The following is a 15,140-nucleotide window of genomic DNA, read 5'->3' as shown; positions in this document are numbered from 1 at the left end:
AGCAAAGTCAAAACAATCATCTTCAAGAATGCACGTATCCCTCCCTATAGCCAACCTACAACTTTGTGCATTGTATGCCTCCCTGTACCGCGAGAAGTCAGTGCCCAAACTCATCACCGAGTATCCAACAGTCTACTCCACCCCCTCCTCAACAGTCTTGTTCAGGCACCACCTAAGCTGAATATTGAGTGTTTTAAAAGCTGCTTTAGATCTGCAGGGGGTAAGGTTATGGAACTCAGGGATTTCTTTAAAGACAAATGTCTTAAAGAAATCAAAGTTACTAACAGCTTTCAAAGTTTTGTATAAGAAAATGTACTTTCACTGATTTCACTTTAATGCCCTGATTTGGCAGCGTTACATTTTTTTATAATTTTTTTTCTTTCTTTAATTGGGTAGGCTTTTAATAGCATTATGCTTTTTCAACTTTTTTTGTTCCAATGTGCCCTCCGGTACAAACCTGAATTATGTGCATGAGTGATAACCTTTAGCTCATTGTCTTGTGTAGTGTTTACGTGCATGAGTGCTTGAATGTGTGGTATGGGTACAAGCTTTTTATCATTGAGTTTGAATGGGCGTCACTGTTTGCCATCTATTCTATCCATGACCTCTTGCGTAAACATTTTGTTAACCCTGATATACTTTCGCTTTTCTGTTATTGAGGGCTTGCGAATTCAAGTTCCATCCAGAAGAGTATCTTTAAGCTTATATTGTAATGGTTAGGATTACATATGTGCCATGTTTTGATAATTGTTCTAAACACAACTATTTTTGACTACAATGCTTTTTGTCATTTTTAACATCTGGTTATAGGTATTAGTGATTTCAAATGGGCGTTTAGCTCTTTTAAACCTGCCTGTTTTCTATATCTCAAAATGTGATTTTATATCTATGAACTTGGATTGTACAGGACCTTGATGTGAAACAGCAATCACTTGCTGATCTTGTTATCCTGTCAAAATATGTTGAAATTAAAAAAAGATGAAAATTATTATCTATGTTTTCTCAAGTTCATAAAAATGGGTATATTGGTGCTTTGTTTTGTTTTGTTTTTGTTTGTTTTTTTTTGCATTCAAACTCTTCAAACATCCTGGTGAAGAAAACTGATGATCAGCAGATGATGTTCAGAAATTCGAAGCTACAGGAAATTTGTGGAATTGGTTCTTTCTTCCATGTGATTTCAACATCATCAGGAATATATCTGCCAACAAAAATACACACACACACACAAAAAAAAATCAAAAGGAAAAAGTTGTTCTCACCCTTTCTGGTGTGGCATTCTGCATCTCTGTGATTATGGCAGGGGTATCTTCAGAGTACTTAGCCTCCTGTTTCGCTACTGCTTCCTTTAGTCTAAAATAAGAAATACAAGGTATTACCAGGAAATATTGACTGTGTCTACTGACAGCAAAAGTATATTTGAACTTGATAATGCTTCATTAACAAGGATGAGGGAATGATGGTTTACATGAGGATACATTCATAATTTATCTGGTTCAATTTCATCACCATTCAGATTAGCTTGTAAAGTCTGGAGATGAAAACAAAACAAAGAAGTTTACAGCATAAAAGGTGATTTGTAACAATTGAGACTTGATGCTTTCTATGAAGTCCTACTGTATATGTGTATTTCCAGGTGAACATTCTCCTGAAAAGTTGCTTTATATGCTTAGCACTTTTTTGCATTATTCAAGAAAGGCTCTTCTTTCCATTTTTTAAGTCACTCATTGGCAATATTATTTAGATTTCAATGAGATTGACGAAATAGGAAGATTGCTTTGCAGCAATTCAGATGACAGAATTCTGCTGGAAAATCCAGCATCTTCAAAAGAACGGCAAAATAAGAAAACTGTGCATACTCCTGTTTTGAGTACTATTGTTACAGAAAAGGAAGTGTTTTAAAAGGATAAGAATGAGCTCTTTGAGAATGGTAAGAGCAAAATTGCACTCACGTCTTGGTGGAAGGGGCGAGAAAGTTGATGGCCCACTCAAACATTTCCCCCTTGGGCTTGGTGATGCAAGATGACTGAAGCTGCTCTGCAAGTGTTGTGGGCTCATCAAACTGGCATGGAACGAGAAGTTTACATCTAATGCTAAACGCTGCATGTGTATGACTACAGAAACGGTAGCTGAGCTGGCTTGCCCTTCATTTGCTGGTCATTTTTTCTTTCAGACTACACTATTATTGTGATCGGATGATGAAACACATTCAAAATGATAAAGCTGTAGTTGACAGCATCCACATTCACTGCAACCCTTCCGGCATTAGACCACTTCACATTCTACATTGTCAATACTCATGGTCAAAGTGATTGATTTATTAACTCAAGCCAAACACGATTCAGGCCAGATATGCCTCAAGTATCAAAATGCAATGTATATATAAATCACTAAATGGTGTGTAACTCAATAACTTCACATGTTGAAATGAAAAAGTTGATTACTTCATTGAAGATACCAATAATCTTCTAAGCAGGCAAACAAAGACAAAGACAAAATATTTTACACGGAGCAGCTGAAAAGAGTTAACAAACTGGGCTTGAACTCAGGGCCTTTGATCATATGTCTGCTGCCCTAACCAATGAACCAGAAAATGGCATATTTGATGTATTAAGGTATTTTGCGGTAGATTTGGAGAGAGATTTGGATGTGTACAATGTAGCACCATAATCAATGGGCCATCCTATTATTAATGTAACACTGAGATAACACACAATGGATATGGTGGGAAATTCAGAGGAACCAGAGAAATGCATCTTACCCTGCGTGGACACATGATGCTGGGCTTTCCCTCTGGCAGGTCGCTGAAGTCGCCAAACTCCTGCAGGAACGTGGAGAGGGACACAGGACCAGTGGTGGGGAGGCTGGGCAGGTGAGACAGGTCACAGGTCAATGCGGACGCATTCAGTTGAGACATCGAGAAGGCCGCTGGGGAAAGAGTGGGAAGGTAGCCGACAGAGGAAAATAAAAAGGTATTTTGTGATAGGTCAACATGCATCAAAATTCAAAGACTTCTTTTTTTTTTTAGAAAATGTGGATAGAGGAAAAAAAAAACCTAACAACAACTGTCCATTGCATTCTGCGATATTATTAAAGTGGTCCTGCCATACATCTAACTGGACCCCATGGAAGACAAGCTATTGCAGCTGAATATGGGCTATCCAGCCATCTTCTCAGATGGAAATGAAACATTCAAACAAATATAATAGAACATATTTATATAGTGCATATCATAAAAAAATAAATTAGTGGCTCTATGCACATTGAAGGAGGGAAAACATAGAAATAAAGAAAGAAAAAAACTGTGTATCATTGTCACAAAACTTACATTCATCCAGACATGTTCTCTTTGCCAACGATGCCACGCACAGGTCCTCTGTGTTATCGTTGTCGATGGGCAGCTCTTCCAGTATGCCTCGATCGTCCTCCTCGCACACCCAGTCCGGAAGGATGCTGTCTTTGAGGGAAGACGATGCCTCTGCAACAGCTGACTTGTTCATCTCTGCTCCATTAACCGCAGAGACTGGATTCGTGCCATCATCAGACAGGGTGGATGATGCTTTGGGTTCCATTCTTAGTTCAGGCAGTGTTGAATTATGGCACATAGCGGGTTGCACAGGATTTGAGTTGGACAGCCCTGGTCCCCTCTCCCCTTCGCCCTCACCTTCTGTAGTTGGGCACACAGTCTCGATGGTGAAGGTATCTGATCTCCTGCCATCGTTGCTGATAGAGATAGAAAGCTTGGACTCGTCTGACCTTGTCTGCTGTTTCTCCTGTCCAGTGGTGGGGCTGCTCAGAGTGTATGTGTCTGACGTTTTATCAAGTGTTATCTCACCAATGGCATCCAGATTTCCATCAGAAGAAAGTCTGTCATGCTGTTTGGAAGTCTCATTTGTTAGGACACCAGTCAGTTGTGCATCAAGTGTGTCTTCTCTGATGGAACGACTAAGGAGCCCAGTAGCTGCCAACTCAAGATTACCAACATTGGTAAGATCCTTGCCTGTGGTGTGGTCTGTGTGGATGTTGCTGACACGTGAACAGGAGCCTGACGAATGGGCTGCTGGTACAGAACTTGCACTGACCCTATCCTGGCATGCTGTGATATCCATGGCAGCTGTAGCTTCATCTTCTGACAGAGAATGCTTCGTGGCATCTTTGGATGAGTGGCTATCAGCCTGGGGAAGAGCCTTACTGTTGACATGGCTCAATGGAACACCTCCACAGGTTGTCATCTCCATGTTGGCTGTATCCTCAGACTGGAAGAAATGCGTATGATCATCACTGCTTGCAGAGGGTTTCGGCTCCACGGCGGCACGTACACCGGATGTCTGGGCCGCTCCCTCGTGGCTCTGCAGAGAACCAATGCAAGCAGTCATCTCCATGTTGGCAGTGTGTTCGTTCTCAAAGACTCTTGTGTGCTCATCAGCAGACCTACCAATACTGCCAAGGTGTGGAGCTGGATGGCTCTGAGGTATGGATACAGGTCCTTGAAGAGGAATCTTTGAGGTGTGACACTCGGTGATCTCCATGCAGGCCGTCTCTTCTGATTGGAAAAAACAGGTCTTCTCCGGCTCTTTGTCAGCAGTGGTAGCATCCGGCTTGGTGCTTGACTGACTTCCAACGGAAATTATGCCATAGCTTGCTGTCATTTCCATGCCACAGTTATCATCGGCCTGAAATACTTTGGTGCGGTCGGGTGACATCACTGCTTTCGGTGGGGATAGTGGACATGTGGAAGAGCTTGGCAGACTGATCTCTGGTAGAAGTCCTGTTTGACATTCAGTCATCTCCATGTTGGCAGTGGCCTCTGATCTGAAAAACCTTGTTTCTTCCCCAAAGGAAAATTTTGACTGGGAAAGACTCTCAGAAGTTGCAGCTGTATTAGGCTTGAGGTTCATGGAGTTAGCTTGTTTTGCTTTGTTATTCATCTCATGTTGACTGAGACACTCTGTCATTTCCATCTTGCCAGCATCTTCATTGTCAAAGAAACATGTTTGCTCTCCTTCCCCACCATCTTTTGTCTGATGATCTGCAGGGAGAGACGTATCAGCTTGGACCTGTCTCTCGCCTTTCTTCTGAAGTTGGTAAGCCAATCCCTCCCCTAAGTGCCCCAAGCATGCCGTGAATTCCATTTTGGTCGTATCCATAGAGTGGCACCTTGAGGTGCTGTCTCTGGGCAGAAGAGTCTTCTCATACGTGGAAAGCGACAGACTCTTGCTCCCTGCTGAAAGCAGTCCCCCAACAGGGCATGTCATTTCCATGGCAGCAGTGTCTTCCGAGTCAAACACTCTAGTAACATCCCCCACATCTCTGGACTGAGCAGACATGGGATTGGTCTCTGCGGGCAGGACTTGCTCACTAATGGTACATGTCATTTCCATGGCACCCGTATCTTCCAAATCAAAGATTCTGGTTTCATTTCCTCCACGCCTTGACTCGTGAATTGCAGCAGGAACGTGCTCATGGACAGTGCAGGTCATTTCCATCGCAGCCGCATCCTCAGAACAAAACACCCTGGTTTCGTCCCCTGCATCTCCCACTGGCACTGGCTGAGGCTTCGATACAACTGACTGGACCTTTCCGCTGAGAGCGCAGGTCATTTCCATGGCTTCTGTATCCTCTCCCTCAAACACCTTTGTCTGCTCTGCTTCCGATGCAGCCTTGACACTAAGTGGCACAGCATTGCATGTGGTCATCTCCATGTCATCTCCCTCTGGACAAACATCCAAGGATGTAACTGATGCCAGGATGGATGCGCCAGACTTCTCCCCCGATGTCACATTGAGCATGGAGGCTGTGGAAGAGGACACCTCATGTATTGTATCCAGGACGACCGATCTCCTTGCATGGTCTGGCTTGTAGAGAGCTGCATCCGTCTCGCTGGAGCTGCTAGGTTCCTTGGAAGGTGGTGCAGCCTCAGCCTCGTTAGATTCCTGAGGACTGAGAAAAGCATCAATTCGACCTAGCAGTTTTCCTGTGGATTCATCAGGCAAGTTTGACATATCACTCTTTGAGAATTTCCCAAGGACAGCTGTGAAGTCCATGCTTTTCTCAAATGTGGTTGTGTTCATCACTCTCTCTTGGGTCCCATTCCTCCCAGTGTCCTCAGACTCCCTCAGGCAACCTGTCAAGTCCATGTTGTCTGTGAGCTCATTGCCAAAGATCCTCGTTGACTCTGCCGCCGGATGCTCCAGCTTTCCCCTGCACGCTGTGGTGTCGAAGCCGCCAATGCAAGTCGTCATATCCATGCCACTGACATCTGCGAGTCCACCTCCAAATATTCTGGTTATTTCTCCCGCATTCTCATCAGCACCTTTCCATCTCTTTCCGTCGCCCCTGGCTGCAGTGGAGTTCAGACAAGCTGTGAATTCCATTCCTCCATCAACATCTCCCTGCTCAAAGACTTTGGTCGCATCCATCTGCAGCCTGCCGATGGACGACACCTGTCCATCCTCTGGTTTGGCAGCAATGAAGGACTGGAGGAAACTGCTCTTGAATCCTCCCGGCTTCATCCCCTCCTCACCACCACCATCCTGCTGCTGAGCCGCACCCTCAGATGACCACAGAGCACCCATCATTGAACTCGAGGCAGCATTTGACACCCGCGTGGAAGGTTTCTCCACTGGTACATTTACGAGGAAGTCGCTGGTGCTACAGCTTTCTGTTGTGGCTGGACCGGCCGCTATAAATGATTTCAGGAAACTGCTTGTGATGCCACCATCATTGCTGTCAGTTTGGAGTGGTTTCAGTGAACATTCGTCTTCAGGCTTTAGTGGAAGATGATTCACAGTGCCATGACTGGAAAAAACAAAAACAAATAAGCACATTTCAGAATGTCATAGATTCACAGTTGTTTCCATGCTTTTGCCAGGGATAATGCACACAGATAGCTTTTGTCTTTCTTTACCATGTAACACATATGCATTCATAACTGTGCAAATTTTCATCTCTGTCAACCCAATATCTGATCTTTTTCAAGATGGTGGTAACAAAGCAGCTTTGATATTCTAAAGTTGTTGATTAGAGTTATTTGTGCTAATGCCACAATGTTATTGTCATCTTTTTTTTTTCCATTGTGATCGGTCTGATGTTTTTCTCCTGAAGAATCAATGTTAATCAGGACCTAGTCGTTAATAGCATGAGGCCTAACCACTTAACCACAAAGTACTTCATATTTACTCACTTTTTATACATAGATGAAGCATTGATAAATTGCATACTTATCTAATGATGTGTCACCATCTTCCGGTACGTACATATCTTGCACACAGAGACAGAGCTACACAGTACAAATTGAACACTCCATATAATAAGCAATCCAACTCAAAGTCAGAGAAAAGATATGAAATACTAAAATACAAAAGTCTGCTTTTTCTGGTTTCTCATATACTTATCCAAAACTAACTACCGTGGTAGCAAAATTAACTTGTTGGCTTATTTCTGGCTAGCATCAAATGACAATATATGTCAGATCATGAGCCCAAATCTAATTTTCATCAGTCCAGCTCTGTAAAGAAAGTGCTAAATACACAGTCCTTGAGGTGCATGTCACTTTAACAAACTAACACTGGGTTTAATACCATCTGTAACTCATCATGACATCACACGCTCACAGAATATCGATCTGATTTGGGAGCCGTGACATGCATCGTGCAGAAGTGCATTTTCCTCACCTGAGGGTCTGCGTGTCCGGAGGGTGATCACTTGGTTCCTGCATGGCCAGCAGTGTCATTGTCCTAGCCTCTTGTTTGATTGGTCCAGACAGCAGGGTCTCAAGGCCTTTACATAGAGATAGGAAAAAACAGTTAACACATCACATAATTAGTCACTAAGAATTGATGTAGGGCCACCAAATTTCCACAAAGGATATCTTTTGGTGTTGCGATAGGGCACTCAAAATTCAAAATTGATTGTCATGTGTCTGTTTCTTTCGGATCACCAGAATTTCTGATTTTAAGACGTTTAGTGGCCTGTACCGCCACCAGAGAAAAATGAAAAATTTGTCGGGTGAGAATGAGAAGGGCGTGAAGTTGCCATTAAACCCACAGTGTTCAAGGCAACTTAACGCCCTTCTCAATCTCAGCCGACAAATTAGTGTGGAGCCCCATAAGGTGAAACCCTTAGTTTGACTTACCTTGAATATGGTGGCCTGGTCCCACGGACACTCCTTCACTGGGACCTGGCTCACTTGATGATGCACTCGAATTCCTGGAACACCAATTACATAACATTTGCACAATTCATCACAAACAAAGTATACTGAGTACCCATCGACTAGGAGCACTGTGACAGAAAACATTGGAAGTACTCTGAAAGAAAATCATGCAATCTATATTTTGCAGTCTGTTTTCTCTCATGAAATCTGCAAGCCAATTGGCATTTGCCATGCAAACAGATCAGAAAAGTAGCAGGCTGGAAATCACTTGAACTTTATTCTTGTCAAGGGAAAATACTTCCATCTATGTGGTTCTCTATTGGGATTTCAAACAATTGCACAATTGTCAATATCAAATTTGCAAGCTGATATGCTCTTAAATATAAAGTGTATACAGTATGACCTTCTGGACAAGGGCAAGTGTCATAGTTTCAATATGATTCAATTTCAAGTTAGAAATTATGAAGCAATTCAACAACTTTGCTTAAAGGGGATGGCTAGTAACTGATCAGTGGGAATCAGTGGGAATGCTGAGGGATGATTGTTCCAATCCTTGTGGGATTCATTTAAGAGTACATTATATATCTATTCTTGTGTGAAAATTATTTGCTTCAGAATGGTCTCATATTCAAGTAATGTGCAGTTTAATGTTTCCAGGTAAGCGTCCCTGGTCAGTGACGGGGCATTAATCTGCACATTACTTGAATATGAGACTGTTCTGAAGCAAATAATTTTCACACAACAGTAGATATATAATGTACTCTTAAATGAATCCCACAAGGATTGGAACAATCATCCCTCAGCATTCCCACTGATTCCCACTGATCGGTTACTAGCCATCCCCTTTAAACTATAATTATTGCATGTTTGTATTTGATGAATGAAAAGGATGCTAAAACACTGCTCTGAAGGAAAATCTTACAGTGCAGAGAGAAATTTTAGCACTGAGTGTTTGAAGATATGTTTTGTTTTCTACATTATGATCAATATTACTGCAACAAGTTCTTTAACAAAATATCAGCAGCATTAACGCAATGATGTCATCAGATGTGATGATGACGTCAACCCATTGTCAAACTTGGCAGCAAACTTCTCTGTAATCCTCCGCCAAACAGCTGGACACCACACAAGAAACGGGCTTACTTGTCCTCGCCACTTGATGCTGGGTTGCTGACGCTGTCGTTGGAGTCGTTCCAGAGACCCAACTGCTTTGCTTCCGAGTCCTTCAAAAACTCCCTGGAGACAAAGCACGCAAAATTGAATCCATTTTCAACTCAAGATTCAGCCAACATCCTGTGACACAGCTTGAGCATCACACTGTGTAGTAATTTCTGCAAATTTTCCTAGGTGACTTACATCTCATTTTCATTTAACAGAAAAAAAAAAGAAACATATCCTGCATTATGCATTATGATATTATCATGGTAAGAGTGACCACAACAAGAAGATATGAAAATACATCATACATGTGCCTCATATGCACCAAATTAAAACCGAAGTGCAGTGTAGACTAAGAATCATTATAGCCTAAAAATTCCCCACATTACGTGTATGAGATAATATACTGTGAATACAAATATTTTGCATGGTCAGTTGGGTCCTAACTTAGCCCTAATCAGGCCAGGCTTTTTTGGCCATGCTAAAACCGGAGGGGGGCAGATTCCCCCCCCCCCCCAAGATCTCGGCCATCAGTGGTGTGATCGCAACGAAATTTGGCATGCGTGACACCCACGTCATAATCTACAAGATTGTGTTATAAGATTTTTTGAAACAATCAATTTCTAATTTTAATGAATTAATTATGCAAATTAAGCTCAAGATCATATTTTAGCCTAATTAAAAGCATTGAGAGTCTATTTTTTGGTCTGTAAATCTGTTTTAGCATATTCAACAATTGTACATCACAAAAACTTCCAAAACTCATTTAAATTCTTATGTATTTTATTGTTTTCAGAATTTTTTATGTATTTCTGTGTTTTTCAACTCTTTTTTTTTCTTTGTTTTTTATTGAAAATTGTCACTAACCACTTTTCTACCATAATTAGCATAAAATCAATCAATGAAAGTGTTTAATTGTAATAATCAGGTTCTATGACTTTCATGACAGAGCACTGTTTTCCATAGGAAATGTACACAAAATCACAAAATTGTGCCCATTTTGGGGCGACATGCTGTTACAAAAATGGGCGTGGCTTCAAAAAGGCATGCGCGGACGTTGTAAATTTGGTCTCAAAAGTTGCGCGAGACTTGAACAAAGAAAGTTAAGAAGCCTCGCGACGAGGCCTTCTCGCTTTACAGAATTATAGCGCGAAACGTCGAGGGGGGCTTATTCTGCCCCCCACCCCGGCCCTGTTAGGGTTAAAGTGGCCAAGTTAGTTGATTAAATCTCCATATTCCTTATTTTCACCTTACCACATTGTAGATGCTCCCTTCAGAACAGAGAGTGTACATGTACAAATGTAGCATGGAAGAAGTGGGCAAAGTCTATGGACAACTTCGCAAAACTCTAAATGCTTTTTAGCAACAATGGAATGACTTTTTTTTACATAAATCTTGTCTAGAATACAATTATTCACCTCATTTTACGGTACTGTGCATTGATCTGAGATTTCACTGGCACAAGCACAACTCAGAATGAATGGGGAGAGAGTATATTCATATTTCTAAATTGATACACATTTGTGTATGATTTAATTCAATATTTTCTTGATGCACCTGCAGGGTATTTGTCACATTAGCAGAGACTCCAACCCCCAAGCACCTTCTGATCTGGAGATTCTCCCGCCCGAAACCCCTACCAAACAGGAGACACCAAGTTCATGTGTGCGAAGCGCGAAGTTCCTAGGGTTCTAGATGCTCTCTGGTGCTATCGAAGGCTTATTTTTTCAACATACGATAGCAATAAGTAAGAAATCATTTCCAAAGGGAGACACAGAGCCAGGGCGGGAGAAGTTAAATCTCAAGCGGGAGAACGGGAGATTTTGCAAAAATGGGTTTTCGGCGGGAGATCTCCCGTCGAAAACGGGAGAGTTGGAGTCTCTGCATTAGCATATCTGCTGCATGGTGAGTTATTTAGTCCTTGCATTACCTCCAATCAGAAGCAAAACTTACTTCACTTGGTATGTCTCTGCAAAGCTGACCCTCCGTGAGGATCTCCTCCTCTTCTTGGGTTCCCTGACAAGGCAGAGGAATAATCAATCCTTTAGAGGTAGTCATAATCATAGTAACAAACTAATCATATTTATTTTTAAAATGATAAGAAAACTGGTGTCAGAGCAAAGGGAAAGGTCTCCTGAAGCAGGGTATCAATATCATCTATTTGAAACCATTCATGCCATAAAGAAATCGCAAATCAAAACTTACTGCTGTACATCACGTTTTTAGACTCCAAGCACCCATCTTTGGTGAGCGTAACATCATTCTATGCATAGACATAAATCTCTGCACAGCTGTAGAGCAGTGCACTATCAGTGTGTGTTCTGCACTGTGTTTGTTCTCTGCAGCTTCCTAATGTGAAACATTAAAACATCTGATTTTGATCGTGATGTACATTCAGACCTTGTTGAATTTGATGTCAAGAATTCTGCCACTGCTACGAATTGCACAAGATCGGTTCTGGCATTCAGTTAGGGTTGTCAAAATACTGTCTCTCACAATCTTCAGATAAGTTTCCATTTTCTGGAATGTTCATGATTATTCAGCAATCATATTCCTAAGTTTTCTAAAAATGTATGTAATCTGCTTGTCTGCTGTAGTAAATGCTGTGAAAAGCTAATCAGTGCCTGGGATGCAAGGGGCAGACATATAAACTTATTCATATGTGAACACATACTCTCATACTGGTACATATTCATGAGGAAACTTGCATGATACTTCAATGTGTGGTATAAACAGCAGCTTATAATATCACATTGCCTCGCCAAAATACACAGACATGTACATGCTACAAGTTGTATATGAATCCATGCAACCAGTTACATGCATACAAGTTTGTACATTGGTAGTGCATGCAAAAAGAGACACAACAAAGAAATGATATAGCTCTCTTGATGTATTTACATTTCAAACTGTGTCGTTTCATCACTTGGCCCGTTCAGATTTGGATTCAGGTCAGCAAGGGCCATCCGAGAGGGGGACATCTGTGTCTTCAAAATCTGGACATGGTGAATGTTAACGTATAGCATTAGCACAGGTGTGACTTGTCCAGTACAACTATGTAAATACAGAACAATTATCATCACACCAATTATCAATTAGTGCATACCTCCTTCATTATCAATAATAATAAGAAAATGCACAGGGAGAACACTGAGAGACAGAAGTAATAACACAAATATTTGACATCACATGGTAATAACACAAATATATTGATATCACATGTATGTGAGGAAAGAAAAAGGATGAATGTTTCTGTGGTTGGTACACCTGAGGAAAAGACATTCAACTGGGGAAACACACAATTGGTGCTCTTGCAGGTCATTCTGGCAGAGGCAAAGTTTCTTTGAGAACTGGCTGAAGGAACACTGAGAATGACTACAATCACACAGCCAACAAGGCTACTTGTATTGAGATTGTAATTTGTTGCATAATGCCATTTCAGATGAGTTACTCATAATTAAACTGCCAAATAAACATGTATTTCTTTGAGACCTTTTCAGATGGGTCCCTGATATGCTATGGATTTCATTCAAACTAACTTTTAACATTTAGAGAGCCTATCAATTCACAGGATTCAAAAATAAATATTCAAGTGATTGGTGTGCAAGGTGTGAAGAAATTACTTGTAATATCTTCCTGTTAGATTGGTTGTCTGTTTGTTTGTGTTTGGTTTTTTTTGTTTTTTTGGGAGGGGGCTGTTACAAAAAAGAGTGTCAGCTTGTTTCCAAACATTGCTGAGTTTTCATAACAGGAGGATAAAATATTGCAAGATTGATAAAAAAATTCTTACCGAAGACAAAGACTTTCTCTTTCGTGTATTCATCGTGCTGTAGAAAGAAGACGGAAAGTAATAATAGAATGTACAGTGAGTGTAACATTCAAGCATTGTTGACACACCCATGGTCTCCTCTTCTAGCCCAATTCTGAAGACTGCATGTAAATAAATAGCATACTGTACATTTATGATCTGAATCTAATCATTTAATGATGTACTATGTAGCTTACTCAAATAATGATAACTACTGTAAAATTCAACTGATGTTTTCTACAGTAGTTTTGGGGGCTCTTACTTCTTATTAGACTTTCCAATTTGTCTGATTTTATAACTTACCTTTCTGCCCTACTTTCAAGGTCAGCCAACTCGGGCTTATATTATCATACTTGCCAACTCTACCGCATTTGGCGGTAGACTACTGCTTTTGAAAAATTTCATTAACATTCAAGCTAGCGCTGCTCGCATAGGCATTCTGGATTCTACCACTTTCTCAAATGAAAATGTTGGCAAGTATGTATTATAAATATTGCTTCCTGCCTGATGAACGCTAGAGCACTATTAAGTATGTGACAGTCTCTTGATAACAGTAACAAAGTCCAGCACCCGCGGTGGTAGCATCCCGTCTTTTACAGTGACAAGTGTTTTATTTCTTTAAAATATTGTCTCAAACAATGGAGAGTAGAGCTAGAAAAATATCTGTGTATTTAACTAATTACCGTTAGGGTAAAGAAACTTCGTCAATGACACAGTAAATGGGTAGGTGTCAGGCGATTATGTTGCATTGTTTGCTTTACAAATACATGTAGATAAAGTATGGTAGGACCTAACCCTACTACATATCGCGACCGCCCTTATTGAAACCGACCGCCTAGTGTTGGCGCACAGAACACTTAGTACGCACTTCACTGCGTGCAGAGCACATAATTGGCTTTGACATTGGCTTTGACTGTAGTGTTGATGAGGATGGTGTGGGAAAACGCGAAAATTCACTGTTCATTCATGGTTTTAAAGGGACTGTACAGTACTGATTGAGGTAGGGATTCATGTTTGAACATTCCTAAGTGAGATAATGAAAAGCCTCTTATGAAATATGAAAGAGCATGTAATTTTAATAAGTATTCAACATTTATTTGATGAAAATTGGTTTTCAAATGGCTGAGATATCCAAAAAAGTGCTAATAATAAAAGGCGACATGTCCCAACTTTATCAGCAGTATCTCTTTGTTTCACCTTGTTTTTGGATATCTCAGCCATTTCAAAACCGATTTTCATCGAATAAACTTTTGACACCCCTTAGAACCGCATGCTCTTTGACATCTCATAGAGTGGTTTCTGAGTAGGTATCTCACAAAACGTTAAAAGCTAAATCTTCACCTCGACCAGAACTGTAGAGCCCCTTTCTACACACCCTTTAAATTAATCAAGGACAAAATTTTGAATGAACATTTTCACCGAATCGTAATGTAAATTGTAATGTCTATGGAAGTTTCTAAAAAGCTTCGTACAACACGGTGTTCAATACAACTCGGTTTGTGTGCATTGTCAATGTAAAAACAGTGGTCGATCTCAATAAGGAGCGTTACCGCGGGGAGCTGAAACGAGGCCACGCCACGCAAGTTCGACGGCGATATTTTTTGCACTGAAACTTCGAATCGAAAAGGGAACAACGCCCATCGGCATTTGATAGTGCTGGATTTTCTCAATCACGTAGGTCAAGTTTTTACGTGAATTTCAGTGTTGAATATTCTTATCAAGCAAATAAACATTAGGCGGTCGATGAGTAGTAGGTCCAACTTAACCATACATGTACAGATGTGGGAAGGCCGAAGGTGTTAGTGTTACTGTTGATTTGGCGAGTGACGTACTACATACATCAAACCGAACGGGTGGGACCATAAAAGACAAAGCACGACAACATTTATGTTGCTTAGGGTAATTTCAAGCCAGCACTTTTCAAATAAACATAAAGTAGTAAATAAGTTTCAATTATTTCTCGCACATGCATAAATCGACTTACGGGATTCTCAGAAGTATAGAAAGAAGAAAATTACTTAC

At 40.9% G+C, this 15,140-nt stretch overlaps 1 protein-coding gene across 1 annotated transcript; it reads right to left on the bottom strand.

Annotated features, from left to right (window-relative positions):
• Positions 1 to 205: 205 nt before the first annotated feature.
• On the bottom strand, positions 206 to 13,136 carry LOC139710650 (uncharacterized). Its single transcript, XM_071622571.1, has 11 exons — positions 13,101 to 13,136; positions 12,212 to 12,306; positions 11,264 to 11,326; positions 9,296 to 9,388; positions 8,132 to 8,205; positions 7,671 to 7,776; positions 3,326 to 6,795; positions 2,759 to 2,925; positions 1,950 to 2,059; positions 1,260 to 1,350; positions 206 to 211 (listed from the first exon to the last, which is right to left on the bottom strand). The coding sequence occupies exons 1-11, from the start codon at positions 13,131 to 13,133 to the stop codon at positions 206 to 208; spliced, it is 4,308 nt and encodes a 1,435-aa protein (XP_071478672.1). The 5' UTR covers positions 13,134 to 13,136.
• Positions 13,137 to 15,140: the final 2,004 nt, after the last annotated feature.

This window comes from Diadema antillarum, unplaced genomic scaffold (assembly GCF_040938485.1).
Source record: "Diadema antillarum isolate AM-2024a unplaced genomic scaffold, OU_Dant_1.0 seq00001551_RagTag, whole genome shotgun sequence".
Classification (NCBI taxonomy): Eukaryota; Metazoa; Echinodermata; class Echinoidea; order Diadematoida; family Diadematidae; genus Diadema; species Diadema antillarum.
Note: the sequence above shows the minus strand (reverse complement) of the source record. Positions and strands in the feature narration are given on the sequence as shown.